Source organism: Nakaseomyces bracarensis (genome assembly GCF_045282275.1).
Source record: "Nakaseomyces bracarensis strain CBM3 chromosome Unknown Scaff13_0, whole genome shotgun sequence".
Classification (NCBI taxonomy): domain Eukaryota; kingdom Fungi; phylum Ascomycota; class Saccharomycetes; order Saccharomycetales; family Saccharomycetaceae; genus Nakaseomyces; species Nakaseomyces bracarensis.
In genome coordinates, this window is record NW_027263959.1 from 1,367,667 (window position 1) to 1,380,611 (window position 12,945).

The following is a 12,945-nucleotide window of genomic DNA, read 5'->3' on the forward strand; positions in this document are numbered from 1 at the left end:
TCTTTCTCTTTCTATCCAGCTCTAGCTGACCCTCTTGCTCTCAAGCACTGTCCTTCTATTGAGCATGTTTCAGGCAATCTTAAAAAAAAAAAAAGTTTTCCATTTTGTTCGACCAGAGATCACTGTGAAATCGAGCGATGCTCATCTCGAAAAAAAAATTATTTTAGAGATTTTTGATCCAAGTATAAACAATGTTTGTCTCGAGCATAAGAGTCAGGAGAAGGGGGGTAGATAGCGGGTATGGTAGTTTTATAATACTTTCATCTCACCTGTTTACCATTCTATAGAAGTAAAATATTTTTTTAGTAAAAATAAATAATTGTAAAAAGTCGTACAGAAGAGTAAAATAATAACAAAAAAAAAACAAAAAAAAGGAAGACATAGCTTCATTCTCCTCAAGTCTGTTTTTATTTTGTCTAGATAAATTGATTAGTTGTCGTAAGGTAAGTAAGTTGTAATCAAAGTGTCGGGATCGACGTGGGCTACTAGTCCCTCAATTACTGGGTGCCATGCCACTGTGTTCCTGGAACCGTATGCACTTGGATTTCTACGGGATCCACCAGTGTGCAAGAATTTTAGAGATTCGTTTAGGAGTTCTTCAGTAGCCTCTTGTGGTTCGAAGTCCAAATCCTCTGGGTCGTACTTAGATAACGCATATTCAGCGTCCCAGTGATACACATTTCCGTTTCCTCCAACACTCAAGAATTCGGTAGGTGTCGTGTATGAGAATTTCAAATCTACAACAGTATCTCCACCGGCGTGATATAGGTTAGCAATCTCCTTTTGTATAGGTTCTTCCCCGTTTTGTCTATGGGTTAAGTCCAAAGTAGCATTTTCAACAGCACGTGCATCCCAAAGCTTGATAATACCAGTGCTGAACCCAGTGACAAAAAGATTTCCAGAAAGTTGGGAAACATCAAATGCAGTTAAGCTACCATTCTGTGGGTCACACAGCGACCACAATGGCTTTTCTGCTGTTCTCGTATCCCAGAATCTAATCACATTGTCATCAGAACAAGAGGCAAAAACGTGGTTGTCTAAGAACCTGACGGAGTGCGTGACCGTAGTACCTGGAACTCTAATAGTACGTAAAACCTCACTTGGCTTACCGTCGTTGTCTACTAGTTTCAAAATACTGTCTTCCTCATTACCACTACTTTGAGATTTGACAATTGTCTCCTGATCAACAGATAGATCAAAGTCAGCGACAGCAAGCTCATCATTTCTAGTCAATGAGTGTATACTGGAAAATTTGGTGGATGGGCCCATCATCTCTTGAACAATATGGACGGGCACCTTCACACCATCAGTAAACCAGGCAAGGGACCCATTTTTAGACATTGCGATCATGTTAGCATCCTCCTCCTCACCTAAGTATCTCATCTTTGAGACGGTTTCACCTTGATATACCCACTTAGTAGTCAGTGGTACATTCTCCATATCCTTGAACGCATCCCCATACTCTTGTACAGGTTCTTTGGGATTTTCATCACCCTCATCACCATAAATCAATGGATAAGAACAATCTAGCTCGAAAATATCACTACCTTGAGAATAGAGCAACTTTGTCTTCAGAACACCATTGTCTGTGTCCGGGATCAATTCATTGCTAAAAGCGACAGATTTCTGTTGACTCTCTGGACTAAATGCACGAGAGATAAACCTTGGCTTCATGCTTGAGATGTGTTCATAATTAGCAACCTTATTCCAAGTCATGATCATATATTTTGCTTATTGATTATTTCTATTGCTCCTGCTATACCTCAAAAAAAAACCAGAAATGCCAGGTATTAAATTTAGAAATACAGTTGCTTCAATTAACAACAGTTTAAGATATTTCTAGATTCTAATTGTCCTACTATAGGTAATCATGTAAATCTCTAAACTGTTCCTTTTTTCTTTCTTTCCCTTGGTACTATTGTTGCTCCCCATTGTCTTGCTGCCTTGAAAACCCGATTCCCGTACTTTGGCACTTAATACCTATAAAAAAAAGGATTATGGCTATGATCTCTTACAAAGTGATGAGTATTTTATTTGAGAAACGACTACAATTAAATGAATTAGAAGGATGACAAAAAAAAACAACAATATGCAGCTGGTTTAGTTGATATATATTGTAGTTCAGTCAATTTCTAATTAGTTTTCTTGAATTTATTTTGATAATTATTTATATTTTGGTAGTGAAATCTGTAGAACAGTCTTGAGCAAATACTGAGTGATTTAAGACATAATGACAGATTACAGATAAACAAATAGAAGTGTATACTCTGTGAAATATATTGTATAATATAAAAACTACATACTAGTTACACTGGCAATCTAAAAAAGATAGGCCTTCTGATATAAATTGTTCATATGAGAGTATTTTAGAACTAGCAAGACACTGGAACGGCAGTCATATTGATTTTTGTTTTACACATATTATCCTCAATTAAGACCATACTAGGGAGTTTTGTCGAGTTATTGACACAACTGATGTCCTTAGAGTTGAGGTAGTCCTTGTCTGGCACACAGATACCTTTACTATTGAGAGTAAACTGAGGTGCGCAAATATAATCTTGGACTGTACATCTATCACACGCAGTAATATTCCAGGTAGTGTCTGTTGAATTGAGTATACAAGTACTTGTGGAGTTTTTAGCAAATGAAGTGTAACGAGCTCCGTTAACGCAGCCTCCTTTGTTTAATGAAAACTTGACTAAATCTTTCGATGGGTCACACATACTTAAATTATAAGTTTCAGTAATATTGAGAGCGTAAAAGAATCCATAATCGTTTTTTCTTCCTTCCTTTCTACTGAACAATGTGAATGTATTTGTTACCGGATCCATACTTAAGTCATTCTGACCAGTATAATTGCTAGCAAAAGAGAGCTTCACACTTTTCCATGTAGCTCCTTGATTTAAAGAGATATTCAAATTAGAGGAGTCTGAAGTATTCAATACAACCAAAGTGTTTGCATAGTTGCTAGTAAAAAAAGTAGTATCACTGTCACCGAACAACTTTCTCCAAGTGTAACCGCCATCATTAGATATAGCAAAAAAATCCTGAACAGTTGCTCTGTATACGTAAACTTGCTGACTGTAGTTTAGGTTAGAGAAGGAGATATCGTTTTGAGAGGGTGTGTAAGGTGAATAATTAGAGTTATTCAAAAATGTGTCAATATCAAAAACTTTAGGATCCCAGAAACTTTCGTGACCTGTTGCTATGATGGTACCTGTACTATAGTCTTCCTGGATTTGTTTAATAACAAAAGTACAGTTAGTATCACTAATGTTACACGTATAGCTAGATTGATTGTTGCTATCAACAATTCTTGGGTTGGTCCATGTGATACCGTTATCAGAGGATACGTTACTGAAACCATATAGTCCGAAATATGAACTGAGAAATTCCGTTCCAGGTAACGATTTGGCAGCGTTTAAAGAACTTCTAGCTCTTGCTTTGTATGCAGAGCCTATTGTTGATAATTTTTCACCATCTGAATCAGATATATAAAATAATGAAGTCAAATTGTAAGCAGGTATATCATCTTGTCTTTGGAAATCGTAAAAACTATCATAATAGTCTTCTGACAACGAATTGTAACCTGGTGTATAAATAAAACGGTCACCTAGGAGTATTGAATAGTCTTGTAATGAAGATCTACTGCCTAAATAACCATAAATCTTGTTGAAGGCTTGTCCATTCTTCGAGGAATAGTATGAAATGTTATATGAAGTATCTAAGTCGTCATCGTTATTGTATTGCTTGACAGTAGCTAAGAGATATGGAGCTTGAGTTGTATCCCAATTGGAAACGGTAGCATTCTCTAAGCCTGGTATATCATTGAACGATTTACCGAAATCACTTGAATAATAAAAAATTGTATCTTCACCAGAATCGTTTACACCAATGAGAGCTGTTGTGGCATTGGAAAGTTGCTGAAATACAAATGATAGGCCAGCCTTATTACCCTCAACCTCTAGCTGTTGGAAAGAGGAGCCGTTATTGTAACTGATATAGAAGACATCATTGAAATTATCATCCTCAGCGTGAATTAATAAAACACTGGAGTTTGTAGGTGCTGCTATGACTGAATCAATCGAGTACATCGGATTAGAAGAAATATTAGAAGTATTCCAGGTTAGACCCTTGTCGTAAGTGACCAGCAGGGTTGCGTTGTAATAAACATAACCGATATTATCGAAACTGTCTTCCAAATTAACATTGAGATATGTGCTGTCATAGTTCGAGATGTTGAGCACATTAGTAGTTGTTTTGAACTTGTTTGATAACACAAACACGTTAGTATCATTGTAAAATATATAGTTTGATGAGTTCCTGAAGGGTACTATATAGGCATCAAAATCGTCGTCAACTGTGACATTCCAGGAACTGTATAAAACGGTAGTATTGCTATTAGCGTTTGAGCTAGACTTAGCCGAGGCTACTGCGAACAGCAACAGAAGTCTAACGATATTCCAAAAGTTCATTGCTTCAGGTTATTTTTCTTGACAATAACGTTTAGATAATTGAATTTATATTTTATTTAAAACAAGGTTTGAGAAAAATAATATTTCTCGATATATCGTTTCTCTTTATAGGGTTCCCTTTTTATAACCTGCTTTTGGATTGTCTCTCCATCAAAAAATATATCATTTTCTCATAACAATAACATAAACTACTAGTAAATATTAGTAAGATTATTTATTATATCTGTGTCATTACTACTTACTATTCCCGAGTTACTAAATTTAGTAGTTAGAACCCCTTTGCTATCGAAGTGGTACGATTTCCAATTCACATGCAATTCTCCCCTTCAGATCACAGGATTTACGCTTATTGTAAGCAATGGATATACGGAAGACTGCATCGTTTCTAGTTGAGGTCCTTGGACTTTTTCTTTTTTTTTCATCTCTCTCGTCCCTACTGCCGCACTTTCACATGTTAGGTACCCCAAAGATACAAGGCTGTAATCGCGGGGACCAGCGGGCTTTTCTGTTGATTAAAAGATGAAAGTTGTATTATTCCTTTCTTTTTTTAATGTGTACGGGTATATATATGTATATAAGTATAAGTAGGAAAAAGCCAAACATACAACCGTAGTAAAGTGCGATTCATTAAAAAAGTGGTTTCATTATTACTCGTATGATACTAATATGCTTATCTATAAATAGATCCTGAAGTAACAACCAAAAAAGAAAAGATAAAAAAGAGATGTGTAATGCTACGGTCTATTCCAATATAGGCAATATCTGTTATTCAAGGACAATCTCGATTAATGAATTACCTAAAAGAGAATCTGGGTAAAAAAAAAAAATGCAGAGCCATTCGATTCTCGTTGGGGGCACAAAAAATCAAAAAATTCCTGAAAAAATCGCAAAAAATTTTTTTTGAAAAAAAAAAACAAAACGAAGCGACGAAAAAAACAAAACAAACAATTTTTCATGCACAGAAAACGATGCAGGAAGTCTCTAAAGTAGCTTTTTTGTTATAGTTGGTTGAAAATTAGAAGAGAATAGCTATAATAGTATAGGACATAGTAAAAATTGATTATAGAGAAAGGATATCTAAGAGTTAATACAATTGATTGAAAACAACAACAAAAATACTAAACTACAATAATGGGTGTTGCTGACCTGATTAAGAAGTTTGAAAGTATAGCCAAGGAAGGAGACTCTGACGCCTCGGTGCCTGAGAAGAAAGAGGCTATTGGTGCAGAGACCTCAGCAGAAGGCAAAGAGGCTGTTGAAGGTGATGACAACGAGGAAGGTGTCAAGGAACAATCTGAAGTTGTCAATGAACAATCTGAAGTGGTCAATGAACAATCTAATGAAGATACCACTGATATCCCAGCTATTGAGGAGACGATACCAGAGGTTGAGCCAGTTGAAGTGAAAATTGTAAGAGAAGAAGAAGAAGAAGTAGAAGGTGATGAAAAAGCTGAAGTAGTTGAAGGAGACAAACCAATGGAGGAGAGCGAGGACAAGAATCTTAGTGCTAGTGAAACTGTTCAGGAAAGTGAGGAACAAGAAACTAAGCCGGAAGAAGAGAAAGATTCTGAAGAGAAGGATCAGAATGATGAAGAAGATGTTAAAGAAGAGGAGGACGATGTGAAGGAAGAGCAAGGGGAACCATCTGCTAAGAGTAAAAAAAATAAGAAGAAGAAGCAAAAGAAGAAGAAGAAGGCTGCTGCTGCTAAAGCTGCTGCTTCCGAGAATGAGGGTGAAACTACACAATCTCAGAAGGACGAAGCTGAGACCGAAGAAGACTCTTCGCTTAGGCCTACCTCAAACTGAAAGCCAAGAAGAGTTGAAGGCTATAACTCAAGATATTCATGAGGAAACTTTTGAAGTAATTGCTCATGAATCCGCCCCAAATGAAGTAGAGGGCACATCCAGATTGGGTCGTGATAATCCTTTCGAATTTGGTAAAAGAAATTTAACCGAGGATTCCGATGTTTGGAACCACAATGCATGGGATAATGTTGAATGGGGAGAAGAACAAATCCAACAAGCTGAAGAAAAAATTAAGGTCCAGTATGAGAACCCTGTTTCTGATTTTGATAAGAATCTGTATAACGGAAACCCATCAAGATACTGGGATATCTTCTACAAGAACAATAAGGAGAACTTTTTCAAGGATAGGAAGTGGTTGCAAATTGAGTTTCCAATCCTTTACCAATCCACTAAGAAGGAAGCTGGTCCAGTTACTATTTTTGAAATCGGCTGTGGTGCAGGTAACACATTTTTCCCTATCCTGAACGAAAACGAGAACGAGAATCTAAGAATCATAGCAGCCGATTTTGCTCCCAGAGCCGTAGAACTAGTGAAGACATCTGAAAATTTCAATCCTAAATACGGACATGCTACTGTGTGGGATCTTGCGAATCCAGAGGGTGCTCTTCCAGAAGGTGTTGAGGCAAACTCCGTTGATATCGCTGTCATGATTTTCGTATTCAGCGCACTCTCTCCTGAACAATGGGACCAAGCTATGGAAAACTTGCACAAAATTATGAAACCAGGTGGTAAGGTTCTTTTCAGAGATTATGGTCGTTATGACCAAGTTCAAGTGAGATTCAAGAAGAACAGACTTCTAGAAGACAACTTCTACGTCAGAGGTGATGGTACCAGAGTGTACTTCTTTACCGAAGACGAATTGAGACAAATCTTCACGAAGAAATACTTTAAAGAGAACAAAATAGGTACTGATAGAAGACTTCTTGTAAATCGTAAGAGGCAACTGAAAATGTACCGTTGTTGGTTGCAGGCGGTTTTTGATGTCCCAAATTGATTGCATATTTTTATTTATGAATGAGAAATCATTGAGTACAAAAGTTTAATGAACCCTATCTTGATGCTTTTCATTCTGTTCTTTAAATTTGAACCTACCTAAAGCTGCTCTCATAGTCATTATAGTCTCAAATTAGAGATTTTTTTCAAATTTTAAAAATCGATCAAGTAATCGCCTATAAATATAGATAGTTATATATAAGATACCTTTTTGTTTATTCATATTTATAATAAAGAGCTTATTCTAGGAACTTTTCTGATTAGTTCACTATATTTACCTTTACAAACATGGTTATAAGTCATAGTTCCTAAATTTTAATCATCTCACACCACCGTATTCGTCGATTAGCATTTATCTCTCCGAAACAGAGTCCACAGTAAAGAGTGATTCCTTTAAGATGATCAAGACTACGATCAGACTTCAGTTTTTTATTCAATATAAAAATATGAAAATATACCATATTTTTTTCTTTCAAATTACAATTGGAAATTTCTTCTTATATTCAAAACTATACTAATGGTACCGATAGTTCCGTTAAGGATGGTGACAAGAAGAACATATCAAGATGCCTTAGCTGCCCTGAACTCTTTACAGTCTAATTATGCACATATCAAGTTAGTTAGAGAATCAGGTGACCGCCGAAATGCTATGAATCTGAGCGAAATGTATGAATGGAGTAGGCGTTTAGGATACTCCGTTTCTGACTTCAATAAATTGAACGTGATACACATTACAGGTACCAAGGGTAAAGGTTCCACCGCTGCATTCACAACATCAATTCTCCAACAATATAAGAATGAGATTAAAAAAGTAGGCCTATATACTTCTCCACATCTAAGGTCAGTGAGGGAACGTATTAGGATTAATGGTGAACCAATTTCTGAGTCAAAATTTACAAAGTATTTTTTTGAGGTTTGGGATAGTCTTGATAACACAACATCTCCTCAAGATAAGTTTCCACACATGATTCCAGGAAGTAAGCCCGGTTATTTCAAGTTTTTAACACTGTTATCTTTCCACACCTTTATTAAAGAAGAGTGTGAGTGCTGTGTATACGAAGTTGGTGTAGGAGGTGAGTATGACAGTACGAATATTATAGAAAAACCGATAGCTTGTGGTGTAACTCTTCTTGGAATAGACCATACTTTTATGCTAGGCAATACAATTGAAGAAATTGCTTGGAACAAAGGTGGTATCTTCAAGCCTGAAGCACCTGCTTTTACCATATCCAATCAAAACCCTAACGGTTTGAAAGTACTAATTGAGAGGGCCGCTGAAAGGCGTACCTCTTTAGTAGAGGTTCCCACCTTCAAACAGTTAGAGAATGTTACTTTAGGTATTGCTGGTGAATTTCAAAAAACAAATGCATCGTTAGCGATCACTCTAGCGAGCCAGGCTCTAAATTCTTTGAAGATTATAAATGAACAAATTCCTTCCGAAGTAGATGACGAATTGAACGAGACGTTCATCAAGGGCTTAAAAGAAACAGTTTGGGAAGGGCGTTGTCAGCATATCAAGACCGGAAATATCAATTGGTATATAGACGGTGCTCATACCTTAGAAAGCATGGAAGCTGCTGCTCAATGGTTCAACGGAGAAACTGCACAAATTAAAAACAAAAAAATGCTTCTTTTTAATCAGCAAACTAGAAATGCTAATGAATTAATAAAAGTGTTGGTAAATGAAGTTGGAAACGCAGGAAAATTTGAGGAGGCTATTTTCACAACAAATGTTACTTGGGAGAGTGGCTCCTACAACCCTGACTTGGTTTCTATTAACGTGTCTCAGGAGCAAGTAGATAAACTTGAAGTCCAAAGGCAGCTAGCAACCGACTGGGAAGAAATATCTCCAAACTCTAAAGCTCATGTAACCTCCAGCATTGAAAAAGCATTCAACCTTTTATCAAAAAGAGCTGATAATGAGGAAATAGATGTTTTTGTAACCGGTTCCTTACACTTGGTTGGAGGCTTCCTGGTAGTTCTCGATAAATATAGCGATGGGCAATCATAATTACTCCAAACCGTCACAATTGTAGTTATAAGATTTTATTATGTTATTATAGTTCTTAGAAATTTTATTATATAACGACAGATTATAGAAGAAAAAAGAGTTAACCTGCGTGGGAATTTTAGACTTGTAGGAAAGCTGGCCTGTCTGTTAAGTCTTTACCATACCAAATTGCCCAGCTGCTATAATATTTCTCATGTGTATATGTCGTATTATCTTCGTACGATTGCATAGCTTTCACAGCGCTTAAAATGTCGTAGTAAATAATAGAAATACACAATTTTCTAGAGATTACAGGCACAACATCTAATATTTGTCCATACTGCTCAAAATCATTCTTAATATCCAAAATATCTATTGTATCTAATGGTGGCTGCTTATTAAGCTGAACATACTTTAGAGTATTCCTTGTAGGATATTTTTTTAGAATTAAGCATCTACAAATATTTCCTTTTTCAGCATGGGATGATAGGCGATTGAATATCTTCTCATAATTCAGTGTATCCTCACTAGAAGACCATTTAGGGTGTAAATGGATCCCGTTAACTTTAAACAAATTAGATTGACCGTATTTCATAAATTCCTGGGCTCCTGCAGGAGAGATAAACTTAATTTCTATCTTCTTCAGCTCCCCAAGATAACTACCCTTATAATATGGTTCAATTCTAGCAATAGAGCCACCATATACTTGATTTAAAATACTTTCTATACCAGTATTTAGTGGAACGTCGTCAATTACTACATCTTTTTTTTGTTCATTTCTATATTCAGTCTGAGCATGAATGCATGTCGTATCATAAATACCGCTGTTATTAAAGAGATATAAATTCTCAATCAACTCTGTAGCCTTGTTTGGAGAAGAATTCCTCTGAAAGTTTGAATGCAATTGTTCCTCAGTGTATTTTGTATAGGTTTTCCTCTCTTGTAATTTCGGCCGCTTTGTAGTATAGGGAACCCCATTCAGACAGTTTAGATAATTAAATGTTCTCTTTTTTGTCCCTGATGATTCTCCCAAGTCTACTTTTACTTCATCGGAGTCTAACTTAGTTCCTATAAAGGTCTTTGCCAATCTTCTTAAACCAAATACCTCCTTATGAATATTACTTTCTGCAGAGGGAGTGGACTTACGCTGAATTTGAACATCGCCAAGCTCTTGCCCAATTATTGAAGACAAGGATGGATCATATGACAAACTACCTGGATCTTTTCGGATCCAATTTTGGTTGCAATTCATTCGATTGCAATAAATGACTAGACCTATGTTATTATTGTTATTATATGTTTTAATTATGTTAAAAGGCCACAGTAGTATACATATATGTAAAAAATACCAAGTATAATGTACTAAATAGTGTTCTTAATATATATTTTGTTCTTTTAGTTAGATTTTATATGTTTTTTAGTGACCCATTAATATGACACAAATCCATATATTTTTTTAGGCTTTAAAAGAAACTTTAGCAATAATCACCAAAGTTTAGCCTTTGAATATATTATACAAATAAAGTGCTATTGATTTTAAGGTTAATATGAGGTTAGTAATTATGCTATCTATGAATAAATATAAAATTGGTTGAATCAATTATTTCATGCTAGTTATAATATGTATTTGCAAAATTATACCGTGACCTCACACATATCACCACGTCTTGAGGTCTCTAGTTTCATTAGTTCTCTTAGGGCCATAGTCGCATAAGCAGATGTACCTAGTTGGAACTTGATGACGACAGCTGTTCTTTCGCCACCTTTATCAGGCATGTATCTTTCTAATTTTGCCTTCATAAATTTTTGGTGATTTTCCTTGGCCCTCTGATTGTTTAAGATCTCCAAGTCAGTGTTTATTATCTGTTGTACTGGGTCGTCGTAATGGATAACTTTATATTCTAATCCTTTTGGCTTCTGGATAATGTTTCTGTAAGATCCGGCCAATGAAAAATCACGAACTTTGCGTCTCATTTCAAAAGGATCCATACCATCAGCTGCCATAATTTCAACATATAATTGCTTCAATTCTTCAGAAGAAGGATACAGAATATCAAATCCGGGTGTTGGTAACACAACATCATCAATGGTATATTTATTAGAATCAATATCTTCTTGAGTTAATGCGCGTGCCCTGATGAAATCAGAAGTGCGCAAGTCTTCATCAAAATCATCCTCTTCGCGCTCATCTTTTTGCTCATTTTCTTTATCATCCTTCTGAATAATAACCAAGTCTCCAACACGAGCTTCATTCCCAAACAGTTGAATTCTCTTACTTGCAACTTTATTCCATACAAAACTTTGATACGCATGAACGTACATAGTTCTCAAATTTCTAGGAATCTTCATAATAGCATCATGGTACGCTCCTACACCGAAATCTCCATCTTCTCCCTTTTTGTGGTTTGTTAGAGCATGAAGGATTGCATTTTCCGCAATACATTGCCTAGGCATCTTAACCAAAGTTTCGTTTGGATCTCTATTTTGGGCCCACAATTGTCTGGCTTCTTTTGAGGCTGGTAAAACATTTACTTGATCAGACAAAATCATATCTATGGCGCCTTTCCAATTACCTAAAAGCAGCTCTTTACCGATAGTGTGTGTGGAAATACTAAACGTACCAAACCTTTGTAAACCATAATAGTTTATAAAACCATTTTCAGAAAGAGATTTACAACCTGCTTCCAATACATCCTCTAGCTTAGCACCTGAGTCGGGGCTAACACTAGCATCACGGATAACAATGTGGAACTCATTACCAGACAATTCACCTAAGTTCATAGAGACATCTGAGAACTTGTAACCTCCGATAATCATACCCTTTAGCGTTCTATTAAGAGCATTTAATCTATCCAATTTGATATTTGAAATAGAAAGTCTCTGACATGTTACGGCACGTCTATCCTTGGTACCTGCATAACGTACAACTCTATTTGGGACGCGCATTAACTTAGTCATGACATTGACGGCTTCCATGGTATCTTTATTTTCTTTATGTAGAGTGAAATGGATATATTCTTTAGCTGGTCCATATCCCCAATTCTCAACACCATTTTCATCTTTAGTTTCCTGAATCATGACTTGCTTATTTACTCTAGAGTTCTTGTTATTTCTGGCAATCTTAAAAGTGTTTTCTCCGGTGGTAACTGATTCTAGTTCATTGTTAAAAGCCTGACGTAATAATTGATGAATCTTGGTTCTAGTAGATTTATCTTCAAAGGAGTTTTTGGACTCCATTTTTTGAGCATTTCTGTAAACGTCCAATATTTTCTCGAAATCTTCATCACCAAAAATTTCTATAAGCTGGGCCTTCAATTCATCCTCCACAGTGAAATTTTGTCTCTTAGCAAATTCTTCCTCCTTTTGCAACTTCTTTACATCATCAGGCACAGTCTCCGTCTTCTTCTTAGGTACCTTGAATCCCTTATCGGTTAAATGAACCACTTCTCCCTCACGAGTGATCTCGTTAACCAGAAAATCAGTATACCTCTGTTTGATTTGGCCTCTAAAACCAGGCTGTTGAGAAATGTAATACGTAATACCAACATCTTTCTCACAAACACCATCAGCATCCTCTATCTTGATCTTCTTTTGTGCTGGATCAACAGCATTTCCTTCAGCAGCTCTCTTTTGACTCATTGTGGCTAACTGCTATTTTTTTATCTACTTTTCTACTCAGCT

The 12,945-nt window shown here is 36.1% G+C and overlaps 6 protein-coding genes across 6 annotated transcripts; 2 read left to right on the top strand and 4 right to left on the bottom strand.

The window, feature by feature from the left end:
- Positions 1–429: 429 nt before the first annotated feature.
- On the bottom strand, positions 430–1,722 carry RNJ42_04636 (WD40 repeat domain-containing protein; the record flags this gene model as incomplete). Its single annotated transcript, XM_071054800.1, has 1 exon — positions 430–1,722. The coding sequence occupies one exon, from the start codon at positions 1,720–1,722 to the stop codon at positions 430–432; it is 1,293 nt and encodes a 430-aa protein (XP_070909493.1).
- Positions 1,723–2,372: 650 nt separating this feature from the next.
- On the bottom strand, positions 2,373–4,475 carry RNJ42_04637 (uncharacterized protein; the record flags this gene model as incomplete). The annotated part of the gene is made up of 1 exon (XM_071054801.1): positions 2,373–4,475. One exon carries the CDS (start codon positions 4,473–4,475, stop codon positions 2,373–2,375), a length of 2,103 nt encoding a protein of 700 aa, XP_070909494.1.
- Positions 4,476–6,201: 1,726 nt separating this feature from the next.
- Positions 6,202–7,275, top strand: ABP140 (tRNA(Thr) (cytosine(32)-N(3))-methyltransferase; the record flags this gene model as incomplete). Its single annotated transcript, XM_071054802.1, has 1 exon — positions 6,202–7,275. One exon carries the CDS (start codon positions 6,202–6,204, stop codon positions 7,273–7,275), a length of 1,074 nt encoding a protein of 357 aa, XP_070909495.1.
- A 516-nt stretch (positions 7,276–7,791) lies between these two features.
- On the top strand, positions 7,792–9,285 carry MET7 (tetrahydrofolate synthase; the record flags this gene model as incomplete). Its single annotated transcript, XM_071054803.1, has 1 exon — positions 7,792–9,285. One exon carries the CDS (start codon positions 7,792–7,794, stop codon positions 9,283–9,285), a length of 1,494 nt encoding a protein of 497 aa, XP_070909496.1.
- A 118-nt stretch (positions 9,286–9,403) lies between these two features.
- On the bottom strand, positions 9,404–10,516 carry SSP2 (Ssp2p; the record flags this gene model as incomplete). The annotated part of the gene is made up of 1 exon (XM_071054804.1): positions 9,404–10,516. The coding sequence occupies one exon, from the start codon at positions 10,514–10,516 to the stop codon at positions 9,404–9,406; it is 1,113 nt and encodes a 370-aa protein (XP_070909497.1).
- Positions 10,517–10,899: 383 nt separating this feature from the next.
- On the bottom strand, positions 10,900–12,903 carry PUS7 (pseudouridine synthase PUS7; the record flags this gene model as incomplete). Its single annotated transcript, XM_071054805.1, has 1 exon — positions 10,900–12,903. One exon carries the CDS (start codon positions 12,901–12,903, stop codon positions 10,900–10,902), a length of 2,004 nt encoding a protein of 667 aa, XP_070909498.1.
- Positions 12,904–12,945: the final 42 nt, after the last annotated feature.